This window comes from Nelumbo lutea, chromosome 2 (assembly GCF_056320005.1).
Source record: "Nelumbo lutea isolate HS-2025 chromosome 2, American lotus-T2T, whole genome shotgun sequence".
NCBI classification, from domain to species: Eukaryota; Viridiplantae; Streptophyta; class Magnoliopsida; order Proteales; family Nelumbonaceae; genus Nelumbo; species Nelumbo lutea.
The window spans coordinates 12519075-12538014 of record NC_142685.1 but is presented as its reverse complement, the minus strand read 5'-3'; the positions used below and the strand labels follow the sequence as shown (position 1 = coordinate 12538014).

Here is an 18940-nt window from a genome sequence, read left to right as displayed (position 1 = left end):
TCAATAAAACTGATAAAGTAATGAAATCCATCTATAGAAACAAGAGGTGAAGGGCCCCAAAGATCAGAATGGACCAAATCAAAAGGAGCTTGAATTTCATTACTAGAAATTGGATAAAGAGTTCTACATTGTTTTGACAACTGACACACTTCACAAACTAAACTTTGAGTTGAAATACCCTTGAATAATTCAGGAAACAACCCTTGCAATGATGAAAAAGGTAAATGACCTAGCCTTGCATCTACAAGTGTAACCTAGCTATTGACTCCTTATTATTCTGACTACTAGCAGCAGATGATTGTAAGGCCAAACTGATGTCTGCATCAAAATAGTAGACACCTCCACACTCATGACCGCTCCTAATCGTTCTCTTCGTCAGTCTGTCCTGAAAGACCCAATGAATAGGAAAGAAAGTTATGCTGTAGTTTAAATTCTTGGTAAGCTTCGAAACAAATAAGAGATTGGAAGTAAGATTGAGAACATGTAGAACAGATTTAAGAGAGGTCCTTGCTTAGGTCAACCCCCCCTCCCTTCCCAGAGATGGTGGAGAGAGAACCGTCAGCAACTCTCATTTTATCTTGGCCAGATACAAATGGTAAGAAGAAAATAAAGAGGACATGTGTGTCACGTGGTCAGTTGCACCGGAATCAATAATCCAAGAAGTAGACTTTATAGAACTAGTTGCACTATAAGCAGAGACAATACCTGATCTGGCAAGAGGGGTGGAAGCAACGGAATTAGTCCTTAGACGGGTTAAGGCTCGGCTAAGGACCTCTACATCATCAACAGTGAAACCCAAGGACCCGGATGTGGGGGAATTAGCGGTCTGTCCCATGGGAGGAGGTGTAACTGTAGATGTGTTCTTCGATCTATCACCACTATGACGAGTAACAAGGTTCCCACTTGTTGTTTGATTCCTTTGGGGCTTCTTGCCTTTCCTTAACGCAGCTGGTTTCAGATGAGGATAAAGAACCCAACAAGTCTCTTTTACATGCCTTTCACCTCCACAATGAGTGCACTTAAGATGTCTCTTGTCTGAATGTTTACTCCCTTTTTGGTTTGAAGAAATCAGGGCTGAATGTTCAATAGGCTGTATTTGAGTGTCAACCTGCATCTCTTTCCTCCTAACCTCTTCATTCCTTACTAGATAGTAGACATAGTGTAAATCTGGCACTTCATCCCTTCCCAAAATTTGAGACCTTATGCCCTCATACATTGAGTCTAAACCAGCCAAGAACTTAAAGGCTCTACCCTCTTCAATTTGTTTATCATGCCTCTCCTTGTCTTTTACATTCTCCCAACCAAGAATAAAATGATGATCAAGTTCTTCCTATAGTCCTTTTAGGGTTGCAAAATACGTTGCAACTGCCATTATCTCCTTGTCTCAATGCAGCAATGTCTTGGATTAGCCTATAAATTCTTGCATTGTTCTTTCTCTGTCCATAAGTTTTAGACACTTTCTCCCAAATCTTAGCAGCAGTTGGAAAGTATTGAACAGTCCTGGCCACTCTTGGAGTCATCGAAGCAAGCAGCCAGGACATAACAGTAGCATTTTCCTTACGCCATATTGCGTACTCCACACTACCCACTTCAGGTTCCTTCTTCTGTCCATCTAAATAACCCGTAAGTTCCCGGGAAGTAATGAAGAGCATGGCTGAAATAGACCATTCTCTGAATTTATATTCATCCAACAATACACTGGTGATCTGCAAGCTGTGCAGATTTGGGTTTTCCAAATTAAAAGACCTCCCACTAGTTCTATTATCCCTAGAAGACACTTCTCCTGATATTGAAGACATCTCCTTCCTCTTACAGTGATCACAAATGAAAACTCAGTACAAAGAACATGATTTCAGACTTACCAAAGCTGTTACAAGTCTGAGAACCCCTCGTAACAGGTCTGAAACCAAGAACAATCCACCTCTGTACTGTGCTGAACTTTTCTGGACTAGGCTGGGCTTTGACTTTTGTTGTCGTAGACTGTGACCACCCTTACGATCTGTACTAGGACTGTCTAATTCAGTCCTTCCACCTAGATCTGTTCCACACGATCTCTCTTAGCAGCCGAATGGCTACTACCTGCTGCAGGGTGTTTAGTAGGGCATCAGTTTCTGGAACAAACTCCCCTTGGGCCCTACAACCAAGGGAAACCCTAGATACAGACCTTGCTGTGTTCTACGGTCAGCCCTAGGGTTTCTTCACAGCGGCCAAGATAGGAGAGAGAGAAAAAGAAAAGAATAGAGAAGAGGAGAAAAGAGGCGGTTGTAATCAGACAGACAGATTAGTGCTCTGATACCATGTTTGCTGGAAAACAGCAGCCGAAGAAGAAGAATAAGAAGAGAAGAAGATTTGAGAATGGCGGCTTACATACTTCAGCCGGCCCTACAATATTATATAGATGTTTACAAAGTAATGTTACATGAATGGACTAGAATGCCCCTAATTAGTGATGGGACACCCAGACAAATAAGAAATTAAACAAGTTTAGGCCCAATAACTAAGAAATTAAGACACAAATATGACTAACATAAACACTAAACCAGTCAAACCAACACAAAAGAATACTTGCATAGTGATCTCACGGAATTCTTTGCTTTGAGTGGATCTATTCAACGAAGCTCTTGTGCTCAGACACCCCAACAAAACGACGTTGCTGAAAGAAAAAACCGGCACCTTCTCAAAGTAGCTCGTGGCTTGTTACTCCATATGAATGTTCCGAAACGTTTTTGGATGGATGTTGTTCTGTGTGCCACGTACATCATTAACTGTATGCCATCTCGGTTACTAGAGTATAAGGCCCCTCATCAGCTTTTGTTTCCCACAACTCCGTTGTCTCCCATTCCAATGCGTGTTTTTGGGTGTCGTTGCTTTGTTCATAACTTGTTCCCTATTCGGGGTAAACTTGATCCTCATGCTATTCCTTGTGTTTTGGAGGAACCTAATAGCTCCAATAGATGATAAAATGAAATAAAGTAGACTGAAAGTAATAAGAAATTATTCAAGTTAAAGGGGCTACAGGGGCTACAGGGGATAGTGGCAGATCAAAAAGGACATTGGTTGAAAGTAATAAGATATTATTCAAGTGCTAATAATTTAATAATGGATACAACACTAAACAGAATGGAATGGTGAAACAGGATTCATGTAGCCAACCCCATATAGTTGGAATAAGACTTAGATGATGATGATGATGATGGTCTGAAATAAAGAAGAGAAAGTGAAGATTGCACCTTCAGAGATAAAGGGATAGAAAACAAACAGAAATTTTCACTCATTCAACTCTAAATTTTCAATTAAATTGATAAAATATAATGGTTTAGATCTCTCTTTGTGGACCTTGAATTCAATAAGGAAACTGACTAAAAACAACTCCTAAGTGCTATTAAGATAAACCCGTAGGTAAGCCATAGAGACACTCAAACAACTCTAAATAGCCAATACTGGTTGTTCTAAAATTAAGAAAACCAAACAACTCCAGGATGGGCTAAGAAAATAGACACTCAAATTCCATCACAAATGACACCTTCTTAGTAAAATAGCTTTGAGTCTCTCAAAACATGTTGGATTTTTATGATTGTGGTCTCATGGGATAGATAATAACCCATCTGATGACCTATTACAAACATAGACACAGATGCGGAAAACAGTGTTTCGACTCCCTATTTCCTCAATCATATATGGATGTGTGTATCTTATGTAATATGTTTATATCTAGTTTTTGAAGCAAGTGTCATTTCTCAATACTTTTGTCTTGCCAAATTTAATTAAGTTTCTAACTTGTGCAGATTTTTTTATAGCATCATTTGCTTCCATACGGAAGTTTTTGAAGCTAAGTGTCATTTCTCAAGACTTTGAAAGAAGTATCCATACGGTAGTTAGTATCATATCCAACACTAGTAAGCTAGGCTCATACAGGTATCTGGGTGTCATAGCAAATGACACATAAAATCATGTAAAACAGACACCTTTTGACCCCTGGAAAATAAGCTGAAAGAATGTGATATAATTCAATTTTTTCAAAAATCTAAAAGCTCTCTGAAAAGACACTTTAAACTATTATAACCCTCTAAGATGACTAATCTTATCATTATGAAACTAAGGATTAGTTTGGGAAGAGTACAAATACAAATATTTGCGAGGCTAAGTTTGGGAAGAGTGCAAATACAATACAAGGTCTAGAAAAACCTTATACAAGGTTTTGCACTGTAAATGTTTGTATTTGTACTCTTCCCAAACTGAGCCTAACAAACTACAATAGAACTTTAATCTTGATCAGCCAAAATTATGAAAATTGCTATTAGTTCAAGAATCTTTTGTATCTTGATTTGAATGCTACCTATGTTTTACCAATATATGCTTTTATCCTTTCTCTCAAAGAAAAAAAGAAAAAAAAATCCATGCCTTTATGCTAATGCTAATACTTGATTTGAGAGTGCTTTGGCAGGTGGAACTGGCATCAATCTGACTCCACCCCCCTTATCAATTATTAGGTTTGTTGTAGGCCCCCTCATGATATGGGTATATTCTTTCTTTTTTTTTTTCTTTTTCCATCAATTATGCACATATCTATAACCACTAATCTATGTTTTGTGGTTAAGCTTTTCCATGGAATAACTTAGCAATCCTTACACATCATTTGTTGTATTCTTCCAGAAAAGAAAAAATCTATTTGACTTGTGTTTGATCCACTTTTAAATGTTATCAAGTGTTCATCCTTCTTTTTGAAATATAGTTTACTATTACCATATTGTAAGCTATTGCAAATTCTAAAATTGTATCTCATGTATCAATCATTTCCCAAAACCCAACTCCTCTATCACCTATTATAATTTGCACTTTTTCCCCACATGCTCATTTAAGTTGCTTCCTATAAAAATCTTCTCATTTAGAATTTCTTGGATCAATCCCAAGATTGTCTTTTAATGTTTTCTTCTAAACCCACTTACAGTGCATAAGTACTAATAATGTTATTGGTTTCCTTAACTAAAATAAGTATAATAAAAATTATTTATATCCAATTCTTTTAGCATTTTCAATTGCATTTTTTAGACAAATGCCCTAACCAACTATGCCAAAGCATAATCTGACCCATCGACTCTAACTCAATGTTCCTGCGGACATGATGACTCTGATGACTGGGAAGAGAAAAAGAAAGTGTAAAAGGGAAGAGGCTGTCGCTCCCTCCAAAGGCCTCCAAAAAGGCTGGGACTTGAACCGCCCTCTTCGGAAAACTTCAAGAAACCCTAAAATACCAAAGCGCCACTTCCCAAGTCAAAATTGAAGAGTCCTACTAAGTCAGGACTCTTCCTCTTTCTCCAATTCTTCCTAATTTTAGTGCTAAACCCTAGACCAACTACAAGGGATTACAAATCCACCAAAAAATCCAAAAACTGGGCTTAATTGAAGTCATTGATCAGCTCTTTACCTCATCATGCAATCGGCTGATCTAAGGCTGCATGATGGAACAGCTCAAACAATCTCTAAACTTGTTCTGATACCAAGTAGAAAAGTGTAGAAGAGAAATTGAAGAGAATGAGAGAAGCCAGAACATGGTCTGGCCATTAGCTTATATATTCACAAATAAAAACTGAAAACAAATACAAGTATGCCCTTAGTAAGCTGGCTACTTGTAAAATCTAAATAAACACTTTTAACTTAAACATAAACTAATGGACCTTGGGCCCAATAACTCCTTAACTATGCTATGTAAATAAAAACAAGTGATATCAGCCCAAAACTCAACAATCGTTATCTATATTTTCGCTACTCCATTTCTATTAATTACTTTTCCTGTGTATCATAATTTGTCGCCATCAATTTCTTTAGCTTCCCCCCCTTCCATTTAGTTTCTTGGAGGCAAACAATTTTAACATACTCAAATGAAACTGTTTTGGCTTTAACCCAGCTAAATCTTGATATGCATTCACCTCTCATTACGGAGTTTGAGTAAATTTACCATTATTAAAGCCAAATAGATTCAACTGTCCAATAAAGAATGATTTTATACTTCATTCCAACGTTTAATGTTAAAGAGTTCTTTTTTTCTATTGTTTTGCATTATAAACTTTCATTTTGTGAATATATTCTGCAGCTGGAGATTGTTCTACTACTATATCCTCGTTTTTAAGAAGTGTAAAGATATTAAATTTGTGCACTTAGAGATTGATTAAGGATCAAGATTGAGGCAACTACACTGCTGGAAAATAAATATTGTAAAAGAGAATGATAACAAAGAAAAGAATTCATGTAAAAACGTTAGAAACATTATATATTCTGCCAACTTTTCTTCTGTAATTTTTTTTTTTTTTTGTGTTTATTCAAAAGAGTAATAGGAAAGAAAATAGACTAATATTAGAAAGATGTTTTAGCACATTTTAGAGACAGATTGGTGGTAGAAGGAAAATGGAATTTAGATAGGAATAATGATATGTAGCTTGAAATGGCTAACTGTATAAAAGGAAAGTAGGAAAGGGTGTTTTAGGAGAACCTAGAGGGAAATGGCAGAGCGCTAAAGAAACTAAGTCTTGGTAGAGGATAACAAAATCAAGAGGGAAGATAGAAAAACTATTTTGACAATTATTAATAAACATGTACTGGTGCTAATGGGGAAGAGTTTAGTAGCTCTAATAGTTCTAAAAATAACATGTACCTTGATAAAATTAGAATCGTTTAAGTGAAGTAGGCTCTACATTAGATGGAGGGAAAGTGTGTTAGGACCTAATGGGATTCCAATGGAAGTGTGGAAAGGTATGGGAGAGTACGGCTTATTATAGTTGATGAACTATTAAATAAGATAATGAATGAAAAGATGTCAACTGAATGTACAAAGAGCATTTTAGTGCCTATATTTAAGAACAGAGGTGCTGTACAGAGTTGTAATAATATCATGGGGTTAAACTTATGAGACACACTATGAAACTATGGGAGAAATAATTGAGCAAAGATGATGTAAACAGAAAACAAATTACATGCAACACCTCAAGTATACAACAACAAGCATAAGAAACACCACATTGAAAACAACAAAACAATAGCAGAAAGTTGGCCTCTCGTGCAGACATGTAGCGATAGAGGGATTGGAAGGTGCCAAAATGGGTTGACTCCTCAAAACCCAAGCTCACAATACTTAAAAACCTTACCTGGGGTTGAGCTACAGCTCAAACAAGAGAGAAAGAACCAAAAAGACCCCTACAGAAACAGCCCCCTTCTGGCATGTTGGACAAGCTAGTTAAAATATTTACACATAAACCCCTAGAATGTTTTTCTTTCACAAACAACTCCTTAAGAACAAACCTAACTTCAAACCAACTCCCAAAAGATAAATTTTGTTACAAAAAGAGCCAAGAGACCAAAACTCAATAGATGTACACCCAACTGCCCCTAATCAGAATCTGAATTATAAAATGATGAAAATACCCCTGGATCCAAACTGTCAACAAAGCTACCCAAAAACAACAATTTGGGATCCTACTGCAAAAACATGCAAAAAAGAATACATTCAGACTTTTTCCTTTTTTCTTCTTTTTTTTTTCTTTTTTTGGCCTCATTCCCATTAGGTTAAAAAGAGCTCAATTCCATGCAAGTAGCAAATTTAGCAGCCTTGCACATGTCTCCATCTAGCTTCATAAACTCCTCTTCACTAATCCAAGAGTTCTTAATTGTTGGCTTCCCTTTCCACTTGACCAAGAACCTAAAAATAGGCATCATTTCGAGTGTTGGTGACTTGGACATCTTCTACACTCTCTACTTGTTCAAATTCATTAGAATTCTTGGTAGAGGTGCCCGCGGTTCGGTTAATTGAACCATAGCCAAAATTTTCAAACCGAACCAATCCTACTGATTTTTTGATTTCTCCGAACTGAAATCGACTCGGTACCACCGATTAACCGGTTGATCGGTTTTTTATATTTATAATATATTATATAAATATATGTATAATATTATATTATAAATAATAAATGATATATAACATATTATAAAACTTATAAAAATATATAATATTTATAAATAGGTTATTATAAATATTATATATGTATATAATACATAAATATTTATATATAATATATAGATAATATGTGACATATATTAAAAATATATATATAATATACATATAAATATATATACCGGTCGGTTCGGTTAACTGTCAATTTTTTCTAGGTTAATCGAAAACCAAACCAGTCCTTCAGTTTTCAAAAATACCAAACCAAGCTGCATTTTCCGGTTCGGTTCAGTTTTTTTATGGGCACCCCTAATTCTTGGCCCTTTGTGCTTGTCCTTGCCCAACCTTTGTTGCTGGTTCTAGATCTCCATGGTAATCAAAGAGGTCTACAATATTAAAAATGGGTGAAATAGACAAATCAGCTGGTAGTTCAACTTCATATGTATTGTCCCCAAACTGTCTCAGCACTTGACATGGCCCAATCCTTTTCTGCTTCAACTTGTGGCAAGTCCCAATAGGAAACCTCTCAAGCCGCAAATAAACCATGACTAGATCACCCTCATGGAAATCTTTCACCCGACGATGCTTATCCTTAGCTTCTTTGTACCTTAGATTGCTTTCTTTCAGCTTCTGGTGTACCTTTTCTTAAATCTCTCGAATGGATTCAGCTAAATCCTTGGCATCATCACTCACTCGCCACAACCTTGTTATAGGATTCATATCGTACAATTCATGATTTGTGTTGGGGTTGTCATGATTTGAATCGTGTGATTCATATCGAATCGACCCCAAAATGATTCAAATCGTATGTCCTAGTTGTTTTTAAATTAATCATGCGATTTATGTTCAAATCATTGTATCAAACCGTAAATCGCGATTCAGAGCCGATTTAAACGATTAGAACCAAAACATAATTTAAGATAAAAAGACCATTTAGTCCTCCACTTTTTTAAAAGCTACTACATCCAGGGGCAGCATTGTCATTCTGTTTTGATGCAAAACAGGGGCTCTGCCCCATTTCTTTCTTCTTCTTTTGATGCAAAACAGGGGCTCTACCCCATTTCTTTCATTCTTCTGGTTTTTTTGCATGGAAGGTAAGGGTTTTTTTTCTCTGATTTCTGTTATTTTTTTAGTTGTAGATGAAAGGGGTAAGGTTCAACCCTTCTTATTTTGAAGCAAAACATTTCTTTCTTCTATTCTGTTTTTGCATGAATTTTTTGCAATGAAAATAGGGGCTCCGCCCTATTGCACTTTACTCTTTTTTTGCTTCATTTTTTCCTTTTTCTTTTGTATACAAACATAGGGCTTCAACCTCTTATACTTTTCTCTTTTTCTGATGTAAAACAAGGTCTCACCCTCCATTTTTCTCCATCTTATTTTTGAGTTTTGGCCCATTTTATGTTTTCATTATTTCATAAGACTTTTCATTTTATCCATGTGTCACATTTTAATTTTTAAGTTAGTTGTTCTTCTTGTTAGGTGCCCTTTTGTTTTTAAATGGTTGGAGGCAACAATAGAATAGGGCATCTTTGCTGAACACTGAAGAACTCTATATTCCTTATTCATCAGTGAGGATTTCTTTGTTAGCTTCAGTGTATAAGTCTTTATTTATGTTGGTTTAGTGGATATGGTTAGGCTTACGATTTGGCTAGATTTGTAATTTATTATACTTATCCACATAGGCTAGCATCGCTTTGGTTGTTTAGCTGTTTAGGTCAATTAGGGGTGTTCATTATACGGTTCAAACTGCAAAACCGAACTGAACCAAGCAGAATTTGTGGTTTGGTTTGGTTTGAGAATTTTCTAAATTGCAGTTTCGGTTTGGGTTTATTGAATTTTATAAACCGAACCAAACCATAAACCCAAAATTTTATATACATATAATATGAATATATAATATATAAACATTATGTATAATATATCTAAATGGAATGAGTAAAATTAAAGTTTTAAGATTTAAATTTTAGGGGAGCTATTTGGGCTTTCTAATTGGGTTAAGCCCAAAAGAACCATAGAATGGTCCAAAGTCCCCAAACCGTATTAGAAACCGCACCAAACCATAATAAAATGGTTTGGTTTGGTTTGGTTTCCATAACAAAACAGTTTGGTTCAGTTTAGAAATTTCTTAAACCGTAATTTACTGGTTTGGCCTGAGATCTTCTCCAAACCACACCGAACCGAACCGTGAACACCCCTAATGTCAATGGATGTGCTTATGAGTTATGTCCAATTATGCAATGGTATTAATTACCCAAAAAAAATATTAGATTTCAGAATTTAATTTCTTTAATTGCATTAGTTCACTATTGTATTCTTGTATTGATGATTTGGCTTAAATTATTGAAACTTGAAAGACATGCACATGAACATGATGTCATGTAAAGCTCATATTTATATAATTATATGATCATATCAAATAGAAATACAATTAAGATATATTTTTTATTGCTTAAAATTAAAGTTGAACTTGATCATACCCATGGCATCTATTGAATTACGATTTATGAGAGTGGTGTAATTGTCAGACTCACTATAGTCTACTACTATATCATATCAAATAGAAATACAATTAAGATATAATTTTTATTGCTTAAAATTAAAGTTGAACTTGATCATACCCATGGCATCTATTGAATTATGATTTATGAGAGGTGTAATTGTCAAACTCACTACAGTCTACTACTATAGTACTACCTACCTATTTATGTTATGCCTATAGGCTAAAAATTAGTACAAAGTCATTCATTTTCATAATTTTTAAGGGGTTTAGGTATTTTTATAGTTTTTTGACAATTTTTAGAAAAATCAGAAAAAATCTTACGATTTACAATACGATTACGATTTTCAGAACATTGCAAGGGAAGATACAAACCAGTATTTTGATGATGCCCCTTGGATGTTTGGCACTTGTCACATCTATCAACATAGTAGAACACATCCTTTTATAGCCTTGGCCAAAAGTACCTTTTGGAGACCATTTCAAGTGTTTTCTTGCGACCAAAATGTCCCTTGCAATGCAAATCAGCAATAATGAGTAATGTCCTCAAAGATCATGATGGAATACATAACCTATTGCCCATGAATAAGTAACCATTATTCCACACAAACTTGGCCCGAATATCCTTGTCATCTGCTGCATAGCTTCTACAAACAGGGCCAAGATAAGGGTCATCTTTGTATTGGTCTGTGATGGAGTTGAATCCCACAACATTAGTAAACATTGTTGTCACTAAGTGAACTTTCCTACTAAGAGCATTGGCTACCCTGTTTTTCTGTCCAGCCTTATGCTTCAAAACAAAATTATATTCTTGTAGAAAATCAACCTATTTAGCATGTCTTCCTTTATCTTCCACTGGGAGTTAAGGTGTTTCAATGCTCCGTGGTCTAAATATAACACAAACTCCTTTTAGATAAGATAATGCCTCCAAAACTTCAAGGCTTGTACAATGGTATAAAATTCAACATCATAAGTGGAATACCTCCTAGCATCATTGAGTTTCTCACTAAAGTAAGCAATTGGACAGCCTTCTTGTCTAAGGACAGCTCCAATCCCAACATGGGATGCATCACATTCAACTTCAAAGAGTTTATTAAAATCTAGTAAAGCCAATACCAGAGCCTTGGTCATCCTCATCTTTAGCTCTTAGAAGCTTTTGTCAGCTATGGGAGTTCAAGTAAACTCACCTCCTTTCAAGCATTTAGTAATGGGTGCTACAATAGTGCTGAAATTCTTTATAAATCAGCAATAAAATGTTGCTAGTCTATGGAAACTACGAATTTCAATTAAGGTCTTTGGTATTGGCCACTCTTGAATAGCTTGAACCTTTTCTTGATCCACTTGAATTCCCTTAGTTGAAACAACATACCCCAAAAACACCAACCGATCTGTTATAAAAATTACACTTCTTCAAATCTATATATAGCTGATTTTATCTCAAGACCTGCAAGACTGCTCTCAATTGTTGTTAGTGGCTGTTATGATCTTTGTTGCAAAATAAACTACCACAATTTCCCCATAAACAGCCTTAGAGCTTGGCTCATGAACCTCATAAAGGTACTAGGAGCATTAGACAACCAAAATGGCATAAGCAGCCGTTCTTGGATACGAATTTGATGATACCTACTCTTCAAATCTATCTTTGAAAAGACTTGTGAGCCAGCCAATGTGTCTAACATGTTATTAAGGCGAGGTACGGGAAACCCGTATTTAATTGTAATCTTGTTATAATACGGCTGTCAACACACATATGCCAACTACCATCTTTCTTTGGCGTGAGCAAAGCTGGTACAACACATGGACTTAAGCTCTCATGGATCAGCCCCTTCTTCAACAACTCTGTTACTTGTTTTTAGAGCTCCTCATGTTCCTTAGGGCTCATTCTATAGTAGGGTAAGTTAGGCAATGCTGCTCCCGGCACTAAATCTATATGATGTTGTACATCTCTTAGGGAAGATGGGAGAAAGGCCATTGGGTAATTCCTTGGCATCACATCAGAATACTCATGAAGTAGCTTCCTCACCATCTCTGGAACAGGTGTTTCTTTGCTAGCTTCTTTTGCAATCAGCAAGCACATAAGCATCCAAAGTTCCACCTTCTTAAGCCAATTTATTTGAGGTGAAGAGAGTAGTGGTTGGCTTGGTTTCCTTCTTTGAAAATGAATCAAGTTTCATTGATTTAAGAGTTATCTTCTTATTGTCTTTCACAAAGCTGCATGTGTTCTTGCCCTCATAATAAATGGTCTTACGGTCATATTACCATGGGCATCCCAAAAGAATATGGCATGCATCCATTAGGACATCACACCATACTAATTCTTCAAATGTATTACAAATAGAAAAATTAACTAAGCATTTAAAAGAAACTCTTACCTCATTTCCTTTGTTGAACCACAAAATGCGATATGGTCGAGGGTGTTGAACAGTCTTGAGCTGCAACTTATCCACCATCTCTTGAGAAACAAGATTCTCACTACTCTCGTTGTCAATAATTAAGTTACACAACTTCCCACCAGCTATACAACATGCTCTAAAGATATTCTTTCTCAACCAATCCCCTGGTAGTGGTTCTTGAGGTGCAACCATGCAGTGTCGTATCGCTAGAGCTTCACCCTCAACCATGCAGCTATTCACCGTCTCTTGAGAAACAAGATTCTCACTACTCCCGTTGTCAATAATTAGGTTACCCAACTTCCCACCAGCCATACAACATGCTCTAAAGATATTCTTTCTCAACCAATCCCCTAGTAGTGGTTCTTGAGGTGCAACCATGCAGTGTCGTATCGCTAGAGCTTCACCCTCAATATCCCCATCCGAGTTTTCTTCTTCTAAAGCATTAGTTTTAGTAGTTTAAGCCACTTGTCCATCCTCAACATGGCCTATATCATCTTGTTGTTCATTAATTACCTCATCAACCAAATGTGTTTGCCCTTCAATCCTTCTCTTAGGACATTCATTTGAACGATGTTCCAAATCCATACACCTGAAACATCTAATTGTAGGCTTCCCTTGACTACTCTTTGTTGCTTTTGAGGTCTCTTGGACTGTGAGTCATGTTTGGTTGATCAAACAATCCTTACTAGCCCCAACACTTCAACCTACTGATGAAGATATACCTTGGACAGCACTTAGTTTTCGCCCCGATCTCCGACTCAATTGAGCTTCAACCTTAAAAGCTAGCTGTTATACATCCTTTGCCTTATATGGTAAATGTATGTTGACCTGATCTTGTATTGGAAACCTCAAACCATTGATATATCTACTAACTTTTTTCTGTTCAGTTTCTGTCATATTACTCCAAAGAGTTAATTTATTAAACTCTTTTGTGTACTCCTTTACACTCTTTTCCCATTGCCTTATTTTGGTAGAGAGTTTGCTCATAATCCAGTGGTAAGAATTGGGATTTCAGCTTCTCTTTCATTCTTTCCCAAGAACTAACCTTTCTTTTACCCTTCCTTTCTCTGCCCCTTCGGTAATTTTTCCACCAATCCAAGGTGTCCCACATGTCTTTGCTGCTACAAGCTTCTATTTTCTTTCTTCATTCATTTCTTTCCAATTAAAATAGTTTTCAATGCTGTCCAACCAGTCTCTAGAAACTTTTCAGGTTCCAACTCACCATCAAACTCATTAATATGAAGTTGAACACCATGACCTTGATTGGATTGTAAATCTTGCACTATGTGATCTTCCCACCATTGGTTGTTATTCCTTTCATGCTAATCACATTCTAGTTGCTCAATGTCTTCACTTGATTCTTCACTAATAATGCAGCAGGTTATTCACCAACTCTAGGAGCTTGTCTTCTTCTTCATAGCCCCAAATCACTAGCTATATCACCATCCCTAGTAGCATTTTGAGCTACAAGTTGAGCAAGATGTTCATTCCATTCTTGCAGCCCTCTTATAGCCTCTTGGAAAACCTCTACAGTGACATGCTGTGGTCTTCTACCACCCCTACCACGTCCACCCCTTGCAGTCATAATAATATAGAAAAACACAACAAGGAGATGAACTTTGAAGCAAACCCAAGGAAAGAACTTGCTCTGATACCACTTGATGTGGACAGAAAACAAATTACATGCAGCACCCCAAGTATACAACAATAAGTACATGAAACACCAAGTTGAAAACAACAAAGCAAGTTGGATTTTTAGGGATTTCAGACCAAAACCTGAAGTAAAACTCATTATGGAACAGTTCCGTTACAGTAACAATGGCAGCAAGTTGGTCTCCCGTGCGGACACACAGCGATAGAGGGATTGGAAGGTCCCAAAATGGGTTGATTCCTCAAAACCCAAGTTCTCAATACTTGAAAACCCTAGCTGCGGCTGAGCTACAACACAAACAAGAGAGAAAGAACCAAAAAGACCCTAAAAAAGCAGCCCCCTTCTCTTTTATAACTCATTGGCTTGCTAGACAAGCCAGTTAAAATATTTAAACATAAACCCCTAGAATGTTTTTTTTTTCACAAATAACTCCTTAAGAACAAATCTAACTCCAAACCAACCCCCCCCCCCGAAAGATAACTTTTGTTACAAGAGACCAAAACCCAACAGATGCACACCCAATTGCCCCTGACCAGAATCTGAATTATAAAATGATGAAAATACCCCTGGATCCAAACTGTCAACAAAGCTACCCAAAAACAACAATTTGGGATCCTACTACAAAAACATGCAAAACAGAATACATTCATTTTTTCTTCCTTTTTTTCTTCTTTTTTTTTCTTTTTTTTTTTTTCTGGCCTCATCAAAAGGCTATGACATGAAACAAGTATATCAAAGAACCAATTTGAGTTTATGCTAGGGAGATCAACCATGGAAGTTATCTTTCTTTTCAAATTATTGATAGAAAAGTTTAGAAAGAAAAAGAAAGAACCTCATATGCTGTTAATTGATCTAGAGAAAGCATATGATAGTGTCCTTACAGAGGTTATATGGTGGGCCTTGGAAAAGAAAGGAGGCCAAATACATTAACCTAATTAAGGATATGTATGAGGGTGCAACAGCCATTGGTAGACCAGTTGTAAAAGAGACATCAGATTTTATGGTTACAAAGGGTCTTCACCAAGGTTGCACTGAACCCTTATTTATTTGTATTGCTCATAAATGAATTGACTAAACATATTCAAGAGGAGGTCATACTTGTTTTCTAATGACAATTTTTTAATTGATGAAACTAATGAAGGATTAAATGCAAAACTAAGTTTATAGGCGAAGACCTTGGAATCAAGAGGTTTTAACATAAGTAGGGGTAAAACAGAATATATGTGATGTTAATTTAATAATACTAGGAGTGCAAATCAGAGTACACTTAGGATTGGAGACCAAGAGATAACTCAATGTGACATTGTTCGATACCTTGGTTTGATAATTCATAACAAGGGAGAGAGGGAGGAGGATGTCACCCATAGAGTTAGAACATGAGGGACAAAATGGAGGGGTGCATCTGGAATCTTATGTGATAGGTGAATACAGCTAAAATTAAAAGGAAAATTCCATAAAACCATTGGGCCAACAATGTTGTATGGAGTAGTGTTGGGCAGTCAAGAAACATGTCCAAAAAATGAGTGGCAGAAATTTGTGTGCTAGGATGGATGGGTTGAAGAACTAGAAAGGATAGAGTTAGAAATGAAGTCATATGATGGAACCTAGGAATAGCTCCAAAAGGTGATAAAATGAGAGAAAGTAGGTTTATATGGTTCTGACACATGCATAGAAGATCATGTATGACACCCGTAAGAAAAAGTGATTAGTTACAAGTTCAAAAGGGCTAGAAGGGCTAGGAGCAGACTAAAAAGGACATGAGTCAAAGTACTAAGGAATTATTTAAGCACTCATAGTTTGACAATGAATATGGCATTGAACATAATGAAATGGCAAAAGAGGATTCATGAAGCAAACCACATATAGTTTGGATAATGCTTAGATGATGATGATGGTGCAAGCTCTCTATGTTCAAGAAGAGCTTACCTGAAAGAAGCACAACAAGATTAACGTGTCATTTTGTTTTTCTGATGAGCGTATTGTTTGCATGGATGAAATAGTCAAACTGCAATGATGGAGGATATCTCTGAAGCCACTCAGATATGTGGTGTATGTCTTAGGAAACATATGAGCCAAGACACCAACATTTTGAGGTAAACAAAGACAAGTAGGAATCTTGCAGAATTTTCTTTCTAGATAGGCAAACATGGAGATAAGTAGGTTTGTTAGCAGGTAAGTTACGAGGGAGGTTTTGGTATTTGATACCCAGCTAGCAGCTGACAGGCTTGGGAAAGGTTCTGTATGGAAAAGACATCCTTTGCATTATTTATTTCATAATTTGTCATCTTGTCATTACCTACTTGTATGATCCAGTTTCATAAATTTCTCTCAAGAAATTATTTAATTATAAGTTATTTACAAGGACCTATTCATATACTCCAATTATTTATATTTATTTTCTTTTGCCAACAGCAAAGAAGCCTTGGAAAGATGTAAACAGCGCATTGAAATAATAGCAAACACATTGGAATTAGAAGGATTTTCACGTATCGATGCATTTGTGAATGCGGACACTGGGGAGGTATGCCATTTTCATGATGCCAAAGTTCTATTTACCCTTATCTTTAGCTAGATTAAAAAAAAATTAAAAAAATATATAAAAAAAAAAAGAAACCAGATTTGGCCATTTTCATGATGTCAATTACTGCCAAATGTTTGTACCAATAACTCCTTAAGTTTGCTTTAAGGTGAAATACTATCAGGTTAAGAATATGCCTGCTGTCCATGTTACTCAAGGTCGAGGGATATTTACACCTCACAAGGCAGAAACTAACGCATTTTATATTTTGCACTTTTTCGCACTATTAAAGAGACTTGAAATTTCCTCTGTAACACGTCTTAAGGTTAAATGGTTAAGATTGCCATCCCTTGAACTTTCTAACTTGGTTTAGGTTTTCTTGCTGGTGACTTCAATAAAATTCTTTCTGAAACCATTGGAGCGCCAGCTTGAGGTTTAAAAATGCCAATATGACCTGACCCTCGGGTAGGATTAGGTGGATTTGTTTTCTACATTGAGACTGGTTCAAATTTAAACTATTTTCTAGAAGGCGAAGAGACAGGATATTTTCTTCCTGTTTATAGGCATATTCCCATGCGCATGCCCTTCAATTTGTTATCTTTCCTTATGTTAAGCATTGAATTTTCAGAAAAGAGGAAGATGTTTGTATGGTTTATTGCTTTTTATTGGATTTATATAGTATACTTTCAGAGGTGATTCAGTACCCTTTAATTAGCTGGGTGGTAATTTTGGCGCATTTCGGGCTACATTATGTACCTTGATTATATGCAGGTTTTGGTCATAGAGGTCAATACAGTACCTGGGATGACTCCTTCCACCGTGTTGATTCATCAGGTAAACGGCAAAAAGCTCTATTTCAGATAAATCAAATGCTTTTTTTTTTTTTTTTTGAGTAATATTCACCACATATCCATTTGATCCGGGTCAATTTTCTCAGGCACTTGCAGAGCAACCACCGATGTATCCGCAGCAGTTTTTCCGTACGATACTTGATTTGGCTTCAGAGAGAGAATTAAATGCTAATATACTATAAACTACATGAGTGAGCCCACACAGCCACCCAAAACATGCTTTGGGACTATAACCAAAAATTAAGAACCATAACCAATAAGAACGCTTCTATATAGAGAAATTTTCCCCCCTCAAATACAAAACTCAATTGATTATATGTGTATACAATAAATTGAATTTTGTATACAACTGTAAACATATTTTTTGGACAGGTGTGAGCAGCGCTTATTCAGTCTGCTCATTGAGTGTGCCTAGCAAATCCGTTCTCCTTCAGAAGCCCCCTATTGTGTATCCATGTGTCTCGAAGGTTGAGTAAACAACAAATAAAAAGGTTTGTCAAAATTGTTTTTTTTTAAATCATTTTCAATCCAACGAAAAACATAGCCTTATCCTACCCTGAGTTTTGCATGGGTCAACGGAGGTCCTTATTGGCCCTTTGGCCGTTTAGAATCATGCTTTTGCTGCCTGAATCTCTAGAGCATACCAATGTCGATTTGAAAAATTCACGTTGAGTTGGGCTGAGAAATATGAACTCGACTTACTTTCGTAGAGGATTAGGCCTACTTTCGAGTTTCGACAAATCAGTTCTTTTGATAATCGTGATTTACCATCCTCTCTAGTTCCCACTCTTTTTTGTTTTTCTACTTTTCCCTTATTGTTAACATTAGCCAAAACTCTGAAAGAACATGATGACAAGTCAGTGAAGTCACAGGTATATATATATATATATATTAATTTCTACTGAGAACGTCGTAATGTAGCTCGTTCTTTTGGAGGAATTCTGTATTTGCGATGGAATGATCTAAACGTGAGAAATGTTGTAAATGTGGTGCCATTTTTTTTCTTTTCGGGGGAGAGGGTATAGCTATAGACTCAATCCTCCATATTGTGAGATACATACAGCATTTTGCAATCAAATGCAATTGTTTTA

The 18940-nt window shown here is 36.3% G+C and overlaps 1 protein-coding gene across 2 annotated transcripts in view; it reads left to right on the top strand.

Annotated features, from left to right (window-relative positions):
* The window catches only part of LOC148868626 (D-alanine-D-alanine ligase family), a 147623-nt gene extending 129341 nt beyond the window's left edge, over nucleotides 1-18282 (top strand). Inside the window, exons 21-24 of one of the 2 annotated variants that reach the window (XM_088972469.1) lie at nucleotides 4445-4490; nucleotides 16893-17001; nucleotides 17770-17832; nucleotides 17936-18282. In XM_088972469.1, coding sequence (XP_088828595.1) covers nucleotides 4445-4490; nucleotides 16893-17001; nucleotides 17770-17832; nucleotides 17936-18031 — 314 coding nt within the window. In that variant the 3' untranslated portion in view covers nucleotides 18032-18282. The remainder of the gene's footprint in view (nucleotides 1-4444; nucleotides 4491-16892; nucleotides 17002-17769; nucleotides 17833-17935) is intronic. The other variant, XR_016107823.1, reaches the window with a different exon arrangement.
* The last annotated feature ends 658 nt before the right edge of the window (nucleotides 18283-18940 follow it).